The 21849-nt window shown below is 36.0% G+C and overlaps 2 protein-coding genes across 6 annotated transcripts in view; both read left to right on the forward strand.

Annotated features, from left to right (window-relative positions):
- Nucleotides 1–21849, forward strand: part of LOC103289977 (rab GTPase-activating protein 1-like) — a 438759-nt gene that overhangs the window by 169296 nt on the left and 247614 nt on the right. The gene's annotated exons all lie outside the window — the stretch shown is intronic.
- GPR52 (G protein-coupled receptor 52) lies at nucleotides 1684–4557 on the forward strand. The gene has a single exon (XM_028152051.2). The coding sequence runs from the start codon at nucleotides 1684–1686 to the stop codon at nucleotides 2767–2769; it is 1086 nt and encodes a 361-aa protein (XP_028007852.1). The 3' UTR covers nucleotides 2770–4557.

A 21849-nucleotide genomic window follows, 5' to 3' on the forward strand; every position in this document is an offset into this window, starting at 1 on the left:
GCTGCATTGTTCCTGAGGAAGTCTGTATTTTTAACCTATGGCATTTCTTCCAAAGGTGTGACAACAAAGGCTGACAAGCGACTCTCCGAAATGCCTATACTTTAAAAAAGACTTTTGACAATGTTAACCTTGTATTAGGACGACCTTGGAAGCCTTTTGGGTGGATTCATTCCTGCATTATTCCTTTCATTATTTCAGACTCTAGGATTTAAACTCATCTTGATGTGTTAGAGGTATTTTAAAAGAAAATCATTTTACAACCTACCCAATGGCCCCTATGTTAATTGAGCACTTGCTCAAAATAGAATGCAGAAATAGAAGAGACATTTTAAAAAACATATGGCTGCTACATAACTGCAAATATAGCAAACAAGGTAATTTTCTACTTTCAGAAGATTTAGTTGAAGTTTATTTAATGTGTTAATCATATAATGAAAATAGAGAGGGTAGAGAAGTGTAGATTATGCTGTCTACTAGAAATACCTAAGTAGTAAATAATGGCAGCATTTCTAATCAGATAAGCTCAGAGTAGATAGGAAAGTTTCCATTATTGTCTAAATTTCATGTAAATTCATAGATATATTTGAGACATAGGTGTGGTTGCAAGGTGAGCAATAACTTTGAGCTATATATTTTATGGTCATGCTTCATTGTAAGGAAGGTGGCATATCAGACAATGAAAGTTAATGATGCTGAAATTAATAGCAAAATGATTTATTTTTCTTTTGGAAAGGAAGTATAAATTACATTGTTGATGGTAACACCAGTAACTATAATATACTACAACTGTGTTTTTTTTTCTGAGTGCTTAAAAAATGCATGCAAAAAGTTTAATCATATTGTCAGGTGTTAACCCATTACCTATTATCTTCCTACTGGAAATATGTTTTGTTTGTTTTTTCCTCTCATGAAAGCTATATGGCAATCTGGAGTCTATTACCTCTGTTCTGCTCCTTTGTGCCCAAATACAGATGAGTCTTTTGGAATTAGCCTTTTCCAGAAAGGGGGTAGTGGTGGCAGTTCTTAGCTTCTTAAAGAAATGAGAGAGAAATGAATCATAAAGTTGACCCACCAGCATCAAACCCTCAACTGAGCCCCAAAACACTCTTTGTCACAATGAACTTTTTCTTAGCTTTCCAACCAAAACTGAGGTCTTAATTATTTAAATTCTAAAATATGAATCCACTTCTTATGCTAGATGAAATAGGAAGCCTGAGACAATTTCAGACTTTTTCTTTTCTCATTCTTTCTAGTTGATCCTTAAGAAACAGCCTTTCTGAGGAGGACAAACAACCCACAGAAGCTTTTCTTCTCTTGGCAATTGCTTGTTTCCTTTTTGCAGCTTTAATTTTTTATAGTGCAAGGTAACAAGTCCATTTTCCCTAGAAGTGCCTTGTGTCTGCAAAAAGTTGTTTGAGACCACCAGAGGAAGCTAATGGGTGACCTTTCCCCACCTCCTTTGTAGCTTATTCTCCTCCTTCTCCCCTTAAAGCTGAGGGGTGTCACTGCTGCACTGAGGCTGATGAAGAGACTTGAGTCCTTTCTGGGATGCTCAGCTGTGACAGAAGCACTGCCATCGTCTCCCGGAGCTGATTCTCAGACACTCAGGTGCAGAGTTTAACAGATGCTGGCAGGGCACCGGCTTGCTGTAGCCCAGGCTGCAGGTTCCCTCAATTCCAAGCCATGAATGAATCCAGGTGGACTGAATGGAGGATCCTAAACCTGAGCAGTGGCCCGGTGAATGTGTCTGAGCGTCACTCCTGCCCGCTAGGATTTGGCCACTACAGTGCAGTGGACATCTGCGTCTTTGAGACAATTGTTATTGTCCTGCTGACATTTCTGATCATTGCTGGGAATTTAACAGTCATCTTTGTCTTTCACTGTGCTCCACTCTTACACCATTATACCACCAGCTACTTCATCCAGACGATGGCATATGCTGATCTTTTCGTTGGAGTTAGCTGCTTGGTTCCTACTCTCTCACTTCTCCACTACTCCACAGGTATCCACGAGTCATTGACTTGCCAGGTTTTTGGATATATTATCTCGGTTCTCAAAAGTGTTTCTATGGCATGTCTTGCTTGCATAAGTGTGGATCGTTATCTTGCAATCACCAAGCCTCTTTCCTACAATCAACTGGTCACCCCTTGTCGGCTGAGAATTTGCATCATTTTAATCTGGATCTACTCCTGCCTAATTTTCTTGCCTTCTTTCTTTGGCTGGGGGAAACCTGGTTACCACGGTGACATTTTTGAATGGTGTGCCACCTCTTGGCTCACCAGTGCCTATTTTACTGGCTTTATTGTTTGTTTACTTTATGCTCCCGCTGCCTTTGTTGTCTGCTTCACTTACTTCCACATTTTCAAAATTTGCCGGCAGCACACCAAAGAGATACATGACCGGAGGGCCCGGTTCCCGAGCAATGAGGTGGATGCCTCTGGAGAGACTGGACACAGCCCCGACCGTCGCTACGCCATGGTCCTGTTTCGGATAACCAGCGTATTTTACATGCTGTGGCTCCCCTATATCATTTACTTTCTTTTGGAAAGCTCCCGGGTCTTAGACAATCCAACACTGTCCTTCCTAACAACCTGGCTTGCTATAAGTAATAGTTTTTGTAACTGTGTAATATATAGCCTTTCCAACAGTGTTTTCCGGCTAGGCCTCCGAAGGCTGTCCGAGACGATGTGCACATCTTGTATGTGTCTGAAGGAGCAGGACACACGAGACCCCAAGCCCAGGAAACGGGCCAATTCCTGCTCCATTTGAAGAGAACTGCCCAGTAAATCAAGTGTAACGGACAGTGGTTTTGGTTCATAGTCTTGATTCTTCTGGAAATTTGCCACTAGAGAAATATTTACTTGAATAGTCATATAAGATGAAGGGACTAAAGGTTTCATTTTTTTCTCTTTTTTCATGGAGGAAAAAAACTAAAGGAAAGGATATATAGAGAGTAATCTCATGAGATAAATATAGCATGTGAGTATCAATGTGCAGTAGTAGGAAAAATTAAGCCCTGAGGATGACAAAAGTAAGTCAGATATTCCACAGGATGTGAGCCAAGCCCCTTGGTGTCTTTCTCTCTCTGATTGAACTCTGTCCTCTGTCTTTGTCTCTGATTCTTGTCTCTTTCACTCTCATTGTGTTTGTGGAAATTACTTGCATCAATTTTCCTCTAAAGAGAATTGCTACATATTATATATGTGGCAAAGTATAATCTTTGGCATCAAAGTGTACTTTTATACACACTGATCTGAAATCCGTAAGTGGTCTCTCGTGGATGTATAGTAAGCATTGTATGTTAGTACCTGCCACACAACCCTTTTGCTTGTGTTTTTATAATCTCCACAGCACACATTTTCTGCCACGAGCAAAAAGAAACAGTGTTTTTATTTCATCAGGGTAAAATGATGCTCCCCTCTCCTGTATTCCTGCTGTATTTCTCTTCATCTGCATCTTTTGGTACCTTAATTCAGAAGTGTCTTAGCTAAAGAAAGAATCTACTATATAGAGCAATCAAAATGGTAAATAATTTATTCCTTCCAACAAAGCAATCAATAACCTGTATGAGATATTATGTTAAATCTTTTTAATGGCTTTTAGAAACATTTTTTCTGGTTCCTTTTAAATTCTTTCACATTCCCAAAATGGTGTCCCTTTTGCTATATAGTAAAGCTTTGTTTTCCTTTAAGACAATCCACAAATAATTCTAATGCAGATGCTGAATACTCACCCGGAAATGAGGCATTGCTCCTAAAGCTACTTGGTGTGTCTTTTTTTTTATTTTTAAGAGTGAAATACTGACTTTTTGTGTGTTAGGTTTACAAAACTTACTGTTCTGTCCACCAGTCATTTCTGTGATATGCGTTGGCACATAGTATATTTTTTACAACAAAGAAAATGTAAATGATAGTATGTGATCTGTGCCTAATGTTTTCTTAGCACAATATATAGATCAATGTTGCTTAAGTCACCAACATAGGGAAAAAATATACAAAAACTTCTTTTAAGAGAAAAATACTTTTGTGTAGCTGTTATTTAGATATTTATATTAGACCAAGCTGTATTCTTAGTGCTGCTGAGAATATAATATACTTAATTATGAAATACAGGTAACAGCTTTCAGTATTTTCTTTTGTAATGATCTGTTTTCATATTCAGAGTTTAAATTAGCTTATTTTTTAGTGTGCTACATGGAATTGTGTAATAAATTGTCAGGGGTTTAGATGTAGCAAAATGGCATTTGGGAATTAGTATGAAGCAGGTCTGAGTGGTAAAACATACAAATCTTACTTTTTTACCATAATTTTCCTGCCTGACAGATATTTTAAATTTTATATCAAACTACTGAGTATTTTTCTTCTCAGCATTTTTGATTTGTTTGTTTTATGAAATGCATTAATGAAATGTGCCTACGGAAGCCAACCATGTTGCACACTGGTGGTTTGACTTCATAGGCCCTTTAGTGGAAATGTCATCATTATATTGAGGTTGTTCTGTATATTTTTTAAAATGTAAGAAAGGTTTAAAATAAAGAATAAAATAGTATTCTACATACCAAAATCAGACTTTGCTCCAGTTTAATAAAATACTTAACTTGGAACAAGAGTTTACTTATTTGGGATCAAAATTTAACTGGTTTATATTTCTGTGGTTTGGGTTGTTTACATTAATTCTTGTCCCCTGTTTGCAATTGGCATCTTGGAAAAGTTGAAATGCGCATTTTAAGTTTAGATCAGTTGAATGAAACATGATACTGTAACTTTTCAGTGGTCATAAATAGGACCTTCAACATGTATTATTTGAGAACAATCACATTTTGATTCCATAAGTTGGGAGTGTACATACTGTATAGTTAGAAAAGACTCAGTAGATGACCTGTACAGGAACCATGAGGTCATGGTTATTGCATTTTCCTCTTCTAGCTTTTCCTCGTAATAATTCCAACAACAGTTATGTGCCAGATACCGTGTTAAGTTTTACTTGTGACATGTAATCCTACTGTGACTCTTTGAGATAGTTACTGTTATTCCCATTATAGAGATGAGGAAACTAGAGAAAAGTGACTTATCCAAGGTCACTCAATAAAGTCAGTGTCAGAAGTTCAGTAACACCCAGTTGTCCTGGAGCCAAAGCCTGTACACTTAACCACTATACATACTGCCTCCTCCTCCCCCTCCCCACCCCCAAAAAAGCCTTCAAACCTTTGTACCTCTGTTCACTACAAAAGTTCTTTTTTTTCTCACCTAAATCACTTGCTTCACTTCTTTTTCTTTCCTGGTGATATCTTTTTCTTGATCTTACAAATCTCTTTGATGAAAAAAGCAATCTTAATAAGCCCAAACTTGCCAGGTTAGTCTATAATCTGTAGTCTATAATCAAACTATTTTTTAAAATAATAAAAGTGAAACCCCAGGGCATGGCATTTCCTTGACATTACTTTTGTTCATTTTTGTTAAGTTTTCCTTGAATAGCTTTTTAAAATCTCTATAAATTTCTTATTGAAAGAGAATTTTTTTGAAGAAGAGTAGAAATGGAAGTCTTTATTGTAGCCTGAAAGGGGAGCCAGTATGAGGCAAGTTTTAGGTTTAGATTCTCTTATTTATTGTAATGTTTCCTGTGTAACTCTAGGGTAAGCCACTTAACTTTCTTTTGACATACTTTAATATGTGTATAATTATAGAATAAGGTAATACTTATTTTGAAAATACTCTGTCTTTTTCAGAATAATGCATTTTAAGAACAGGAAGCATAGCCGTTATTCTCATCATTATATAGCATTCTGTGGAAATTATCCAATTTGCTTATAAATGACAGCATATATAATTTATTATATGAGTGAAGACATAAATAAAGTTGTTGTGTTAAAGGACTTTGCTCTGTCTCTCCCCACACTGAAAACTAATCATTTTATATATATATATATAAAACAAGTATGTGATAAACAAGTAAAGAAGAACAAGCTATGTAACATGCTGAGCATAGCATCACTTGTGTTCAGGTAGAAGCACCGGCAGTGCACGGGAGCTTATGTTACTGTAGATGCTCTGTTTTGATGTTTTAGGTTCCAACAGTTGACCTTTTCCCTGAGCAAAACTATTGTAAGATTAAGAAGGTTATGTAGAAAGTGGCATATTCTACAACCAAGTATATAGATATCAGGGAAAACAAAATGACCAGTGTTTCTTGGAAATGAAAGTTTTATGCAGTGCTCATTTTGCTCTATAATTTAAAATATTTATAACTTTTTAAAAATAGTAAAAAAGGGCATCTTTTAAAATATTAAGTGATGTGATTAGGTATTTCTATATTAATATTTTAGTTTAAATTTATTTTTACAATGAGCATTTACTTTTTTAATGATCAGGAAGAGAAAATAGTTTTAATAAAAATAATGCTGTCTATTTAAAAAATATTTTGACATTTCACAAAAAAGTTTTTGTTCTTTCTATAAGTAACATTACCCAGTTTTGTCTTAAAACTATTTTGCTTTGATGATAGTTTATATGATTTTCTGACTTTCATAATATTTGTTATTTTAGATAGTTTTTCAGAGAAATTTGATGACCTTTTACTTATGATATTAGATGTTCTTATTTTTGCTTCAACACAATTGGTGTGAAGTGTTATTTGCTGAACTTGAAATGGATATCAATCACTGTGAGGTTTTTTATGCACCACTGATGGCACCTTCTAGCATTTTTTTCCACATCTTTAACAAAAGGTTGGCCCTGTATTAGGGAAATGGGGTCTGGCTGGTGCAATAACTGCACTTCATAGATGGCAGGATTCTATTTTCAGTCCCCCATCTAAAAAGATCATATCTATAACTTTTTAATGGTAATTTTATTCTATCTTATATATGATTAGAGGCCCAGTGCACAGATTTGTGCACATTGAAAATAAATTAATTAGAAGGTGGCTGGAGGGGCGGAACTGTGCGAGACGGGCCAGACACTTCCTGGAGTCAACCTCCCGCGGTCCTTCCACTGCTGGCTGCACCTGGCATGGTGCCGGGGCTTGAAGGGCATCTGCGGAGTGAGCGGGGTCCCTCTGGCAGGTGGGGCCCCTCCACCTGGCCTGTGGGGATCAGGCCGAAACCGGCAGTGTGACATCCCCCGAGGGGTCCCGAATTGCGAGAGGGTGCAGGCCAGGCCTTGGGACCCCACTGGTGCATTTGTGCCCTGGGCCTCTAGTATGCATTATAAGACCTTTGGTTTCTTCCCACCCTCCCCTCTCCCCCTTTTCCTCTGAGATTCATCAGTCTGTTCCATGTTTCCATGCTTGTGATTTCCACTCCTGCATTGAGCGTGTGCCCCCTGGTGGTCAGTGTGCGTCATAGCTACTGGCCGGTCAGCCAGTTGGCAAGTCACTTAGGCATTTATATATATAGATTCCCCATGAAAGTGAAAATGTCACAGTAATAAATCTAGCAAGAGTCTGGTGTGTCTGATAGATATTAAACATGAAACACATATAGGATATCAGTACCTTCACCATAGTAAATGGAACCATATTAATTTTTGAGATTCTAAAATTTGTAGATGATAAATATCAAGAAACATAGCACATAAGGGTAAAATTTATTGAATGGATGTATTTGCTAAAATTCTAAAACTTTCCCAAATTCTACTTTAAGAGAAATCACTTTTATCTTTGACTTTAGCAATTTGACTCCAATTTTATTTTATTTTTTCTACTTAAGCAAGTGTAAATACATTTGATGCCAGTTAAAAGTGCCCAAATAAACTTTATAAATTCAAAGTTGTGGCATTATTTTAGTTGAGAGGCCCCCACAAACACAAAATCAAGTATAAAAGTATATAGCCTGTTCATTCAAATTCAAAATATAGACCTGGCCAGTGTGGCTCAGTTGTTTGGGCGTCGTCCCATGCACCAAAAGGTTGCTGGTTCGATTCAGGGTCAGGGCACATGCCCAGGTTGTGGGTTTGGTCCCCAGTAGGGGACATCCAGGAGGCAGTGGATGGATGGTTCTCTCTCACGTTAATGCTTTTCTCTCTTCCTCTCTCTCTAAAAACCAATAAAATATCTTTAGAAAAAAATGTCAAAATATATATTTGAATGCAATGCAGACTGTAGCAAGAGGTGACTGGTATTTTGTCTGAGTTTATGCTTGACACAAACCATTGATTACGGATATACTCGGTGTAAAATACAATTTTAAAGCACTTATGTTCATAATAGAGTTTGATGTTTAAAATAGGTATTATTGGATCATATATGTTATGCTAATAGCCTCTTCATAGTTATTTCATTTACTTTTTCAGGGATTTTATAATAAAAATGTTAAATTGATATTGTAAATGTTAGATGTAGAGAAGATTAAAAGATAATTTGTGAAGAAGCCAATAAAAAATTTCTGAAAATCCTGGTTTTAATGTTTTAACAAGTTAAAATATATTTGGAATTTTCTTATATTTTGACAAGGAAAAGATGATTCAAAATTGGTTTTTCAGAAATGCTTGAAGTTATCAATTTCATAGTAGAGCAGAGTTCTTTATTTGAAAAGAAAGAACCACTGTATAATGTATATCTAGGTTTTTGTGAAATGTTTTTCTTGCCAAAGGTTAAAATGAATTTGTATTAAAATTACAAATTACAAATAGATATACATTCAAATTGCTGCTCTCTTCAAAAGATTTTGAGGAAAAACTCGATATCCCAAAGATTAGTTTATTATCCTACTTCCACTACCCTAAGGCAACTAAAAAAACTTATTATGTGTCTAAGATCTTAAAACTTTACTGGTCATGGCATGTACGGGAGGCAACTGATCGATGTTTCTCTCTCAAATAAATAAAAAAAATATCCTTGGGTGAGGATTAAAAAAAGAAGATAGCAAGTTATCAGGTTTTCATTAGTTTGACTTCAGATGAAAGATCTCAGAGACTCATTAGGTCTTCCTGTCCTTTTCAGGGTACTCAGTAGACTGGAGATGTTAAGAGAAGACCTCAAGGATTTCTTATAGAGATTATTTGTATGTTGATATTGCGTCTATTTCATATATCCACCAACTTGCCTTTTCATATTAGCACCTTTTTATTTCAGATAACTCTATAAAAGAATGAATTATAGCTAATCACTGTAAACTTATTTCCAAATTCTGCCTCTCCTGATTTCCATCCCTTTTACATAACAATTTCCCCCTTTTCATCCTCAATCAAGATTCATTTTGTGTGTTTTTTAATTTTTAAAGAAGTATTACCCCATGAGCAAATTTAGGGGTCAAAAGCATAAAAAAGAAAATTAAATCACCCATTGTTCCATTACCCATATATAATTAGATATAACAACTCTTCAATTTTTTTCTTTTCTTTTTCCACTCTGGACTAACACTTTTTCTATGTACTACTAAAGGATATTTTGGCCGGGCTGGCATGGCTCAGTAGTTGAGCATCAACCTATGAACCAGGAGGTCACAGTTTGATTCCCAGTCAGGGCACATGGCAGAGTTGCAGGCTTGATCCCCAGTAGAGGGCGTGCAGGAGGCAGCCAATCTATGATTCTCTTTAATCATTGATGTTTCTATCTCTCTCTCCCTCTCTCTTCTTCTCTGAAATCAATAAGATTATATTTTTTAATTTAAAAAGAAGGATTTTTAAATGTAGTTATTTATAATATAAGCATTTTTGATGTTATTGTATATTCTTTATGAACATCTTTATAAATAAAACATTGTCTCTATTTAGTATTCTTACAATTTTTAAGAAAGAAATACTTGGTTAAAATGTATGGAGATATTTTAAGATTATTTATACATATTGCCAAATTGCTTTCCAAAAGGAGTGAGCCAGTTTATCTTCACACCAATAATTATCAAGCTATGTTGTTTCACCACAAACTTGCCAGCAGAAAGTCTACAGTAACAAGTAAATTAAGGGAATTGATTTTCACTTTATCCCCTCCCAGCTCCTTTAAGAGGTTGTTTTGTTAATGCAGGTTTTTTTTGGTATTTGTTTTCCTAGCATACCCTATGTCCCCACTACCCCCTGCCAAATGTAACTCAAATGGGTCTGCTGAACCTCATTTAAAGAAATAATTCTTTATTTCAAAGGTCTTTGAGCCCAGATTGTCTTCTCACTTTATTAGTTCACCATTTACTCTGCTGCTGCATGTTAAGACCATGTTATTTTCAGAACACTGAATTCTGTTAATGCTCTTGTCCTATGATTGGTGCTATCTTCAGCATTGCCTGTTTCATTGTGTGTTGTGTGTGCCCCAGGGCCATCTGTGTACTGAAGTTTGAGAAAGACTTAGAACATGTTTTCTGTTGTGTTCTGCTCCTGTTACAGCAGTAACATCTCTACTTGCCTCTCCAGGAAGGGGAGGACCTTTTCCTAAGCAGACTTTTAGGGCCTGGGTCCTTGGAGTGTATATGGGCATCAAGACTTCAGCTGTTAAGGGCTGAGGACCCCAGGCCTGGTTTTGATTTACCTGATCTGCAGAACTGTGGGTACAGTTCCCTCAGCAGCTTTACCACCTTGAAGAAGTCCTACCTGGTGTGGATGTGAACGGAGCAGGGGATGCTCACACATCTGCATCTTTTCTCCTCATTGTGTCTTTTACTCAGATCTCTCTGGCTCCTCAGTGCTTTGTATATAGTGGCTACTCAATATTTGCCGAGCTGAGTATAAAGTGTTTTCTATATATTAAGTCATTTATTTCTTGAGTTCAATTGAACTTAATTATCCAAATTAACTGTATTTTTGTTTTTTCCCACTTTCCCCCCCAACTCAGTTGAGGGTGTGGTTGGACTAAAGGTTACCTCAAAATCCTTTTCCCCTCTGCCTTTATATTAGAGGCTAAATGAGGAAGCCATAAAAATTAGTGTATTAGATATAGATATCATTTAATATAGCTATTCTCTCTAATTGAATTCTTCCTTCCAAACCCCATAGTGTAGGCTTTGAATGTGTTTTAAAGGAGGATGAATGCACTTTGGGAAGATTTGGATTTTGGATAATTTTTATTTGCATTCAGCTGAAATGAATGTCTTTCTGACTTCTTCATGATTATATAGAAAAAATTAAAATTCTATATTACCCCAAACCTTCTGCATATGTTACTAGAACTATTGTTCCTATCTCTAGTCTTCTCTTCATCTTGGAGCATTTCTGGTAAAATAAGGTTTTGAAGCTCATCACCAGCTTTCCTCTGAATATGCTCTAATATATATCCTTCTTTAAATGGTGCTCAGAGTTGAATATAATGTTCTGTATGTGACATGACCACTGTCAGAGGAAAGTGGGGTTATCGTTTTTGCTTGCTTTGTATTTTATACTGCTAATTTTTATGCACAAAAGTAAGTTAGTTATACTTTACTGTTTAACATATTTACTTTATTTTCAATAAACCCATAAATATTTTTCACACCTTCTTAATTATATGTTCTTTCTTTACATGTACAATGGTTTGTGTTTTTTTTAAACCTTATCTTTCTCTCACTTAAATTTCATCATGTTAGAGCTGGTTCATTTAGTCCAGTCTTTTTGAATCTTCATTGTGTCTTTGAATATATTCATTAAACATTTGCCATCTGCAAATGTGATAGACATATTTAATATATAAGGCCAGATAATTGATGTTTAAAAATCAAGCTATCTTTGTCACGGATCCCTAAGACCACCCCCAGGTTTGGTGATTTGTTGGAAGGACTTATAAGATTGGCTGTACCCATGGCTAAGAATTATTGCAACAAATGGATATTAAACAAAATTAGCAAAGGGACCCAGATGGGAGCTTTTAAGAGTTCTCTACCAGTGGAATCACACAGTGTCCACTTAATTCCTCCAGCGAGTAGTGATAGCACGTGCAGTTTTATACAGCTCATTAGAGACTCAGCACCCCAGGGTTTTATTGGGGGTTGGTCACACAGGCATCCTTGGCCAAGCACCTACCAAAATCCCAGACTCCCAGAAGGAAAGCAGATATTTAATATAAACCATATTGTTTGCATAAACAATCCAGGCACAGTGAGCCACCCTTATCATTTAGGAGGAGTTTTATATCATTGTAGGGAACTGTTTATCAGCCAAGTTTTTAGAAGTCACCCAAGGGCTAACCTTTCAAGGAGGCTGTTTTAAGGATAGGCAGTCCCAGGCCTGCTATATTAACTCTTCTCTATACATTATGTTATGTTGACATTTACTATAATAGTATGTCTAGTGTATTTTGAGATTGGTGCAATACAATTCCCCATATATACACCAAGGTAGTCATTTGCTCAGAAGTAACTTTGAATGTAGGCCCTTTTGATGAGATTAGACCTGTTGTATGTATGTATGTATTTATTTATTTATTTATAAAAATATATATTTTTTATTGATTTCATTGAGGAAGGAAAAGGGGAGAGAGATAGAAACATCAATGATGAGAGAGAATTATTGGTTGGCTGACTCCTGCATGCTCCCACTGGGGATCAAGCCCACAACCTGGACCTATGCCCTGACTGGGAATCGAACTGTGACCTCCTGGTTCATAGGTCGACACTCAACCAATGAGCCACACTGGCCGGGCTAGACCTGCTATTTTTACAGCAGAAGACCTTTTATTTGAAATGCACCTTACCTTACCTTACCACTTAATGTTGTTTCTTGTAAACAACAGTTTTAGTTATATAATTTTGGTAAGAATATTTAACATTTGCCTCTTATTTTTCCTCCTATTACTAGTTACCAAATAGTTACTAATTTTGTGGGTTCCAGACTTCCACATGGCTAAATTGCAAAGATTGTTTACCTTTATAAAACCTAGTTTTTCTCTAATTTTTATTTTAACCTTGTTCATGATTGTATAAGAGAGAAAAATTAAGAATAGCAAGAACAAAAACTCCACAATTTGGAACAAACCAACTAAATCTTCATAATTTAAATTTCATGAATTATGTTTTATTTAAGTTGTTACAGGAAAGGTACCATTTATTTTAGAGTTGTAGAGCATTTATACAAGTGCAGAATTTTTTTTTAACCATTTGAGAAGTACTTAATTTGATGTACTACCAATAGATATTTTGGACTTGTCAGAAGAGAATATTTTATTTTCTAAGCTTATACTTTATACTGAGTTATAAATTTTTAAAAGGCCAAGAAACAAGTGTTAAAGTCCTTTTGCTTATTCATGTAGCAAATTTAACTATAATTCAATATATGATTATTTGATACTATTTACTATAAGAAAATTTGCCATTTGTATTTCATAACTACATTTAAAATATAGAAATATTTTAATACTGATATCTTTAGCATTTGGAGTATATTTTTCAGGGAGATTTTTAAGAATGCCTTTTAGTTGAGTTTTTAAGATGAAAGATAATGACCTTTTTTGCAGTTCTGCCCAAGGACAAATGAATGATTGGATGACATTTAAAAATGATCCTTACATGAGCTGTAATTTTGTGATGCTCTCCCCATTCCTCATTTATTGTTCCCTTTGAATATTTCCACAGAGAACACATCTTTTCTCAGGGATGGAACTACCATCCTTTGCCAGGTGCTCTGAAATGAAGTTCTAAATCTGGCCTTGTGCCTTTTCTCTAGTTACATGTATCTAGTGTTCAGATTCTGCATTTCTCATAAAAATTGAAACCCAATTACAAAGGAAACTCACTATTGCCAACTCTTATTCCTTAAACTGACTGTCTCATTGGTTTTGTTTTCTTATTAATTGCTTTGGTACATCTTACAATTCTGTGTATGTAATAAATGCCCATTTCCAGCTTACAGCTCTGTATATTTAATACATGCCTATTGGAAAAAGACTACAAGACTTTCTTCTCTCCCCATTTCATTCAGAATTCAATGTGTATTCATTTTTTCTTTTTTTCCCTGTGTTCTAAGATACCTTCTCTGAGTTACCACTTAGATCACTTTCTTTACTTTCAATCTTTATGTATAGTTTCATTATATTCTTTATATACTTTGAATCATATGAACTGTGATTAACTGGTAACCCATGGACACAGTCTCCTACTCATAAGAATCCTTTCAGAATTAACAAGGTGACCACTTTAATTGTTAGGGGGCTCTGTGGCTTAGAAGATGCTTCCTAGTTGTGAGCCAAAGTTTTCTTTCTTGAAATGCCTACCATTTGGTCCTGTGTCATCTCTTCTGGAGAAAAACAGAAATGTCTTCTTTTTGATATAGTACTTCTGATATGTGAAAACTGCTCTTACAGCTCCCTTCTCTTCCCAGATTACACATCTTTATTTTCCCACCCTTTGCTCATTCATCCATTTAGCAAATATTTATTGAGTACCTCTTAGGTGCAAGGCACTGTTTTGAAATACTTGGAATATGGTGTTGAACAAGAATGATGGGCTCTCATTTCTCATAGAGTTTATTCCAAATAGAGGTAAACCAAAAGTGTTCCAAATTAAGACATTGACAAGTAAAAAAGAAGATAATTTCAGATTATGATATATGCCATGAAGAAAATAACACAGGGCTATAGGATAGAGAGGCGTAGAGAGGGGAGGCTACTGCTTCTCCATGTACTTTGGTTTCCAAATGTCTCATCATCTTGGTTGTCCTCCACACAACAACACTCACGGCCTTTGGCACCGTGCAAATTCATACAAGGGTGGGATGGACTTTGACCTGCTAATGTCCTCTATGTACATAGGAAGGTAGAAACCTCTTAATTATATGTTAAATGGAGCTTTTGGACTACTAGATCTACAAGGCCACTATTAAAAAGCAAGAGACAAAAATTTAGACCTTGTCAAACTTGGACGCAGTGTTCTCTGACCCAGTGTGATCTCATCTACAGATTTTAATATTAAAAGTTAAACAATGGGACTAACAGTTGCCATACCTAAACAATGTGTTTCCATTAGTGCAGCCCCAGATATCCTTAGTGGATTCAACAGCAGGGTCACCTAGCTTTGTAGTGTACTTCTTCAGGTCTGTTGGTTTTGAACTAGTCTTTTACCAGCTCTTTCTTTATTCTGAACTTGGAAAATCATTTTATTGATCCTAATTGCAGGGCTTTACAGTCCTCGCCGTAAAATTCAATCTCACCTCTGAGCCCTTCCTTCTTGTTTTTATGTGATCCCTTTGAATCTTGTAGATTTGAAAAGCTTACCTCCTCTGTTGTCTTTCAAGTCAGCAATAATGAACTTAGCAAACAGTTTCCTTCTACATGGATTTTGCTTTATATAATTATCACATTTTGAGTATGGTTGTATATTTACCTCTAATTCTTCCTAATAACAAGTTATACTTTGATGTAATGTTAATATCTAGTTGCTATGTTCCCTCTTGTTTTCAATTATTTCATGAGGTATTTGCTAGAGAGGGAGAGACATACTTGTTAAGCCTGCATTCTAAAGTCAAACTAATTTGTGTTTTTTTTATTTATTTAAATTCTTTATTGTTTAATGTATTACATAAGTCTCCTTTCCCCCCCATTGACCTCTCCCTGGCTGCCCCCAACCCCTAGCACATTCCCTCTCCCCGCCCCCCCTCCCCCGCATGTGTCCATTGGTTATGCCCATATGCATGATTTGGGTTTTATTTTTTTATTCTTTTTCCTGACATTTGTGTAATACTGAGCATATTACCTAACCTCTCTGACCTAATAATTGTTCCTCTTTATGGAATATATGAGATAATGAATATAAATCACCTATCATAGTGCCTGGTATATAGAAAGGAGAGCTCAATAAATACTAGCAACAGCAGTTGTAGTCATTGTCAGCCCTGCAAAAATTAAGTATATTCCATCTTGGGTTTTCCTGATCTAAAACCCTTTAAATGCATGTTCACATACACAAATACACACATAGCTAGATTTTTGCCATTTTTTTCCTTAGGGATGAACACAGTGAGACACTTTTGTTTTTTAAGTCTAGAAAAAGCATCAAACTTACCATCTCTGAAATTCATTTTTTTAAAAATTGAAAGCTTAAATTTTCTCTTCTCATTTATCACCTTCCCAGTGGTCCCCAGTTCTCAAAGTTTATCAAGACCAAATCTTTTAATGGCCTTTGGTTTATCTTTGAGCCTAGTCTAAAATGAGACATGGTCATGGGATGCTGAAAGTTAATATGGAAATTGCCTGGGTATTTCACTTAGTCACAGAGAATAAAATTGTCGATAGCAGGTTCTCCCTCAATACATTGTAGTTTTAAAGTTTCTTTTGTATTTCTGTAACTTAATGGTTGCACAAACCTTATATATGTAAGAATAAATGAATGGAAGTTTAAGAATTCTTCTGTATGTGAGAAATACCATGGTGCTGTAGTTTATCATGGAAGGATAGAATGACTTACACTAACTTCTGAAAGAGAGTTTTACACACAAAAAATCAGTACAGGTGGGCTGACTTTGTATTAAATAATTCTGTGACATTTTTATGTTTTCATGTGGGTTATCAAAGCTTCTAATAATAGTTTATTTCATATTTTTGTCAGCCTTATTTACAAAAAATTATTTTAAAATATTAAAATGCAAATAGACATCATCCTTATTATTGATACCCTGATTATATACTCTTCCCCCTCAGCTTTTTTATAATTAACAAATAAAATTGTATATATTTAAAATATACTTCATTTCTTTTTAATTTTTTAAATAAAAAATGTTTTGTTTTGTTTTTATTCTCACCCGAGGATAATTTCTCCATTGATTTTTTAGAGAGAGTGGGAGAGACAGAGAGAAACACCTATGTGAGAGAAACACATCTATTGGTTGTCTCCTGCATGCCTCTGACCAGGGCCTGGAACCTGCAACCGAGGTATGTGCCCTTGACCAGAATCGAACCCAGGACCTTTCAATCTGCAGGCTGATGCTGCATACACTGAGCCAAACCTTCTGTGTCTATGTTTAAAGTATATTTTATTTCTTAATAAGAACTCATCCTAATAATTGTTCAATGATAGATTTATACTCTACATTGGTTTTATAATTTTGTAGTGTTATAGCATATAATAGAGTTATTTACTTCAAGTTTAAACAAATATTTTGATGATGTAATATTAAGCAGGTTCCATATTATTGAGTGGACAGATGTTTTTGTATAAATATCAAACAATGGATTTCAAATAGTGGTTAGTTTTTTAGGCTAATATTGGACATTATTATTCCAAAGAATTCAAAGAAAAAATTAAATCTCTAGAAGGATTCTATAATTTATCAAGAGATTGAGTTGTGTTTTTTTTTTAAGAGATTGAGTTTTTGCTTGGTTGCTAAAACGTGGGCATGACTAAAATGTGAACATGGAAAATCAAATGGGCTGTGTTAATTTAATTTCCTGGAAAGCCATGTGAGTGATTCAGTGTTTGTGAAAATCTACATCCCATTTAAATGGACATTTAACTTTATTCATATGAAATGAGCCATGAGCTAGCCCATTAGGTGGTTTTGCAAGACTCAGCATCAAGAACAGTGTTATCCAGGACTATTTCCAGAAAAATATATGGTTGAAATTTGAAATTGATATTTCTTGAGTTCTGTGACATGAATGTGTATTGTATGTTTGCCCAAGCTCTTACTGTTTAGTTACTAATGATAATAAGAACAAAGAAAGATCTATTTCAGCTGAATGATGAAAGTGCTGTAAATATAATCAGAAATTATGATGGGGAAAGAAAAATTACAATAATCATATTAAAAAGGATTTGGCACCGTCTCTGATTTTTGTCATGATGTCAGGAGAGAACCATTCATGTTGTTTCACTTGATGGAATCTTTTCATATAATTGCTCGTATACTCAAGAACCCAGTTGGTTCTATCTAACGTTTTGTTTTCCTCCCTGGTCCTCATGTTCGTGCAACAACAGCAGTTTGGTGATGTCCACCTCTGCCTCCTGGGAGGCTGCTGCTATTTGATGCTTGGGCTGAGAGCCCATGTATTGATGGATAGGACCTCTGTGCACCCTGCTGGTATTCAGAATTCCTCATGTGCCAGGTGTTTGTGGCTTCCTAAGGAGCTCTGCAGAAGCAGGCTGCATTCAGTGGTACCTTAGGAAACATCCAGCACTTCCCATCCCCAAAAGTGCATGTATTATCATGCACTACATGGATCCCAAAGCTTTCCTGTCTTATACTCCAAGTGTCTCAAAGAGGTTTTTTTGAGCGATATCTTGTTTTCCTATTTTTGATATAGTATCTGCTGTCCTGAGCTCTGGGACAAGTCCCATTTAGAATTGGGAGGTAGAAACATTGTAGTCTCAAGGGCACCCAGAGGACAAAATACCTGAATGTTGTTTTCCCTTCCTGCAGTATTTACTGCCCTTTTCTACTTTAGGATGATTTTTTACTGCAGAGGCCTCTTAGAAGTTAATAGAAATAATTTCCTGGCAGACTAGATATGCTTTGAAGTAAGGTTAATTTGGCATATATAATTACGTGATGCTAGAATTGTTAAAATTTTCAAGCTTTCTTTCAATGCCAACAGAATCTCCTTTAGATACATATATACACACATACTAGTACATGAGTTGCTGTTACTGAAGCAGGTCAAGGAGTCCTGAAGTCAGTCATCTCCCCTAGGCTTTTGCATATATTGTTCCAGGTTCTCCAAGATTATTGATCTCCTCAACTCCTTGTCTTACAGATGAAAAAACGAATGTCCACGGCATTAATCCAGATCCATCTGTTCTTTCAGGGCCTCCCCCAACTTTTTCTTGACTTCTTTGACTAATGTAGTTTTCCCCTTTATGACACATGGTGGGATTGGCTTTGGCATTTTGTGTACATGTCTCATGTAATGCTTACCATGTTTTATACTTAAACATTGATGCTTCGTCCCTCATAGTCCATACCTCAGAGTCTATTTTTTTAAATTAATTTGAGCTCTTCAGTGCCTAATGTAATCTTATATGTATAATAGGTAGCTAATACATGCTACATTAAAATGAATAATTTTTAAAATATGTTTCTATTGATTTCAGAGAGAGGAAGGGAAAGGGAGAGAGAGAAACATCAATGAGTTGAAAGAGAAACATTGATTGGCTGTCTCCTGCACGCCCCTACTGGGTTCGAGCCCACAGCCCAGGCATGTGCCCTGACCGGGAATCGAACCATGACCTCTTGGTTCATGGGTTGACACTCAACCACTGAACCACACCTGCCAGGCTAAAATGAAAAAAATTATTTCATGCTTTTCTTGGAAATTATGTATGTATTCAGTTGTAAAGTATCATTTTAATTTCTAATGGTTGTCTGCTAGCTTATGTGAACTAGTTCTGTTTCTTCAACTAGATTATCACTCTTTTAAAAACCTGTGTCCACTAATCACCACAAAATCCAGCATAATGGAAGTACTTTGATTAACCAAAGAGAATCCCATAGAAAATGTCATGATACTGTTGCTTTACCCCCTTCTTAGGGCCTCTTAAAATATTCTGTCATTGACAAGTAACAGTTATGAATGCTCTTTTCTCATGAAGCCAGAGGATGGAGAAGCAGTGTAAAACTGAAATATCATGGATATGTGTCTAGGATCAATTACTTATTAGCTTTCATTGCTCAAATCCTCTGGAAACTACAAGCAGTATCTCTGTCTTCACCAGCAATAGAGCCCACAGACCTCAGGGCATTCTAGAAACCTGGAGAAGCACTTCCCTGGGTCTTGAAGAGTGTTACTTGTGACAATAGATGTTTGGGTCACAGGCCACACTGTGTCGGTCTCATCTGAGTGGCCGAAGGCACCCACGTGTTCTTCAATAGATTTGATTTGGAGTATGTGTGATAGCCAGGGTCCTTAGAAGCACAGTGTCTGTGTCCCTTCTTTCCTGGATCTGAGGGTGATACTGCTGAGTACCATTGTCACAGGAGCAGAGCTGGGTGTGCTGAGATAGCAAAGCTGTGCACATCAACTCTGCCAGATTGTTATAATTCAAGTATTATTTTAGGCACAAGATAAAACACAAAAGTTATTACTGGGCAGGTTTCTTTCACAAATTTCTGCCAGTAATCTATAGATTTGAATGGCAGCCAGTCTGCTGAAAGATATGAACAAACAGCATCACAAGCTAAAATCATGCTGTTCATAAGGAAGTAACGTCCACTGTGCTTCTAAGCACCTTGGAGTCATTCTTTTCTTGGTCATAGTCATTGTTGTGATAGAGTTAGCATCATTGTCTAACATTTAGGACTTCTGAGCAGTTGTATTTTTGAACATTGCATTTTTATTTCATTTCCAGTATAGAAAGTAAAAAAGGAAGTAGTGTCAGTTTTGAGTTTAGTGTTGGTTCAAAGTCAACACATAAGTGATAGCTATTTCAAATGATTTTCTGGTATTTGCTTCCTATGGCATTGTTTTCAGACTCATTTTTCAAGGGACTGAAGGGAAAGGTACTGGACATCTGGACAGATTTTCTTCTCTGTAAATACTACCATAAACTGTGATATATATGTGTTATATATAATATTTAAAACTGATATAATAATCAGTTATTATTGTATTATACAACAGGGATCCTGACATAATAAAAATTATATTTTTTCAAGAGGATATTGACATTTATTTTGTTATTGACTTACCTAAGATTTATTTATCATACTTTCACATTAATAAGATTTCCAGTAAGTGCTTTGAGATCTCCAAAGATTAAAAAAGTATTTAAATCAACCCTGCCTAATATATTTTATAAATAAGCTGAATATATAGATAGTATTCCTATAGTTGAGTGATACTAGTGTCATTAACTAGTAATAAAATTGGTAATTAATTTATATACTTCCATGATTAAGAAAACACATGGTCATTTCTATTTATAAGGCAGCATAATATTTATCTTGAATATGCACATTACCTCTAGTTTCGCCTGTCTAGTTTTAAGTGAGTCTTTTTGGACTTTAGTCATCTCTGATTTGTATCCCACCTTGTTAAAGAAAAAAAGAAACACGGAGGACTGTCTCTTAACATTATATTTTTTATTCTTTTTACCAAGTGTTTTTATTAAATAAGAAACTATAGCCCAACCTCCAGTGCATTCATACATGGAAAACTTTTAGAATGTGCTGAATGAAATGAATAAGGTCTTGGTTATTCCTTATGTGTTAAGTGGGTCTAAATTGAGGACCAAACTAAGTCAATAATCATTGCTGCTTATGAAACCTCTATTTTTCAGCTTTTGTCTGTTCTCAGTTGTATTTTGAATGATTTCTGTCTTCTGTGATTAATACAATGCTTGGTAGAGTAGAATGGAAATGATATCATGAACATTTTAAAATTCACTAAAACATATTGAGTCTTTCCTTTGCATTTCAATAGAGCCTTGGCTGTGATTGCTATTTTAATATAAAAGTGTATTTCTGGTGTTTACCGTAATATCCCTAATGTACTTTGCTAATGTAAGGTGCTCCAGGACACCACATCCAAGAATAACTGCTCTAGACCAGTATAGCTCAGACTTTAATGTAAACATGAATCACCCAGGGATCTTGTTGAAATGCAGATGTTTTTCCAGCAGGGCTGGGATGGGCCCAAGATTCTGCATTTCTAACAAGCTCCTAGGTCAGTGATGGCGAACCTATGACACACGTGTCAGCACTGACACGCGTAGCCATTTCTGATGACACGTGGTCGCATGCCGAGGATGAAACATTTGCTGCTCCTGAGGATGAAACATTTACGACTAGAGTCTTGGAGTTAGAGTTTAACTCCAACTCCAAGACTCTAACTCTAAGACTCTAGTCACAAATGTTTCATCCTCCCCTATTAGACACTCTGTGCCGGAGGTCTGTAGGCCAAAACAACAGAAGTCCGGCACAGAGCGTCTAGTTCTGGGACTTCCGGTAAAGCCGGGATCTTTGTCCTCACTTCTGCCGGCAGAGCAGGGAGCAGCGGAACGCAGCGGGGGACGCATCTCTGGGGGCCCTG

Source organism: Eptesicus fuscus, chromosome 22, assembly GCF_027574615.1.
Source record: "Eptesicus fuscus isolate TK198812 chromosome 22, DD_ASM_mEF_20220401, whole genome shotgun sequence".
NCBI lineage: Eukaryota > Metazoa > Chordata > Mammalia > Chiroptera > Vespertilionidae > Eptesicus > Eptesicus fuscus.

What these genes read in the sequence shown, in the direction of transcription:
- GPR52 (XM_028152051.2), top strand. Translation starts at nt 1,684, where the DNA reads ATGAATGAATCCAGGTGGACTGAATGGAGGATCCTAAACCTGAGCAGT.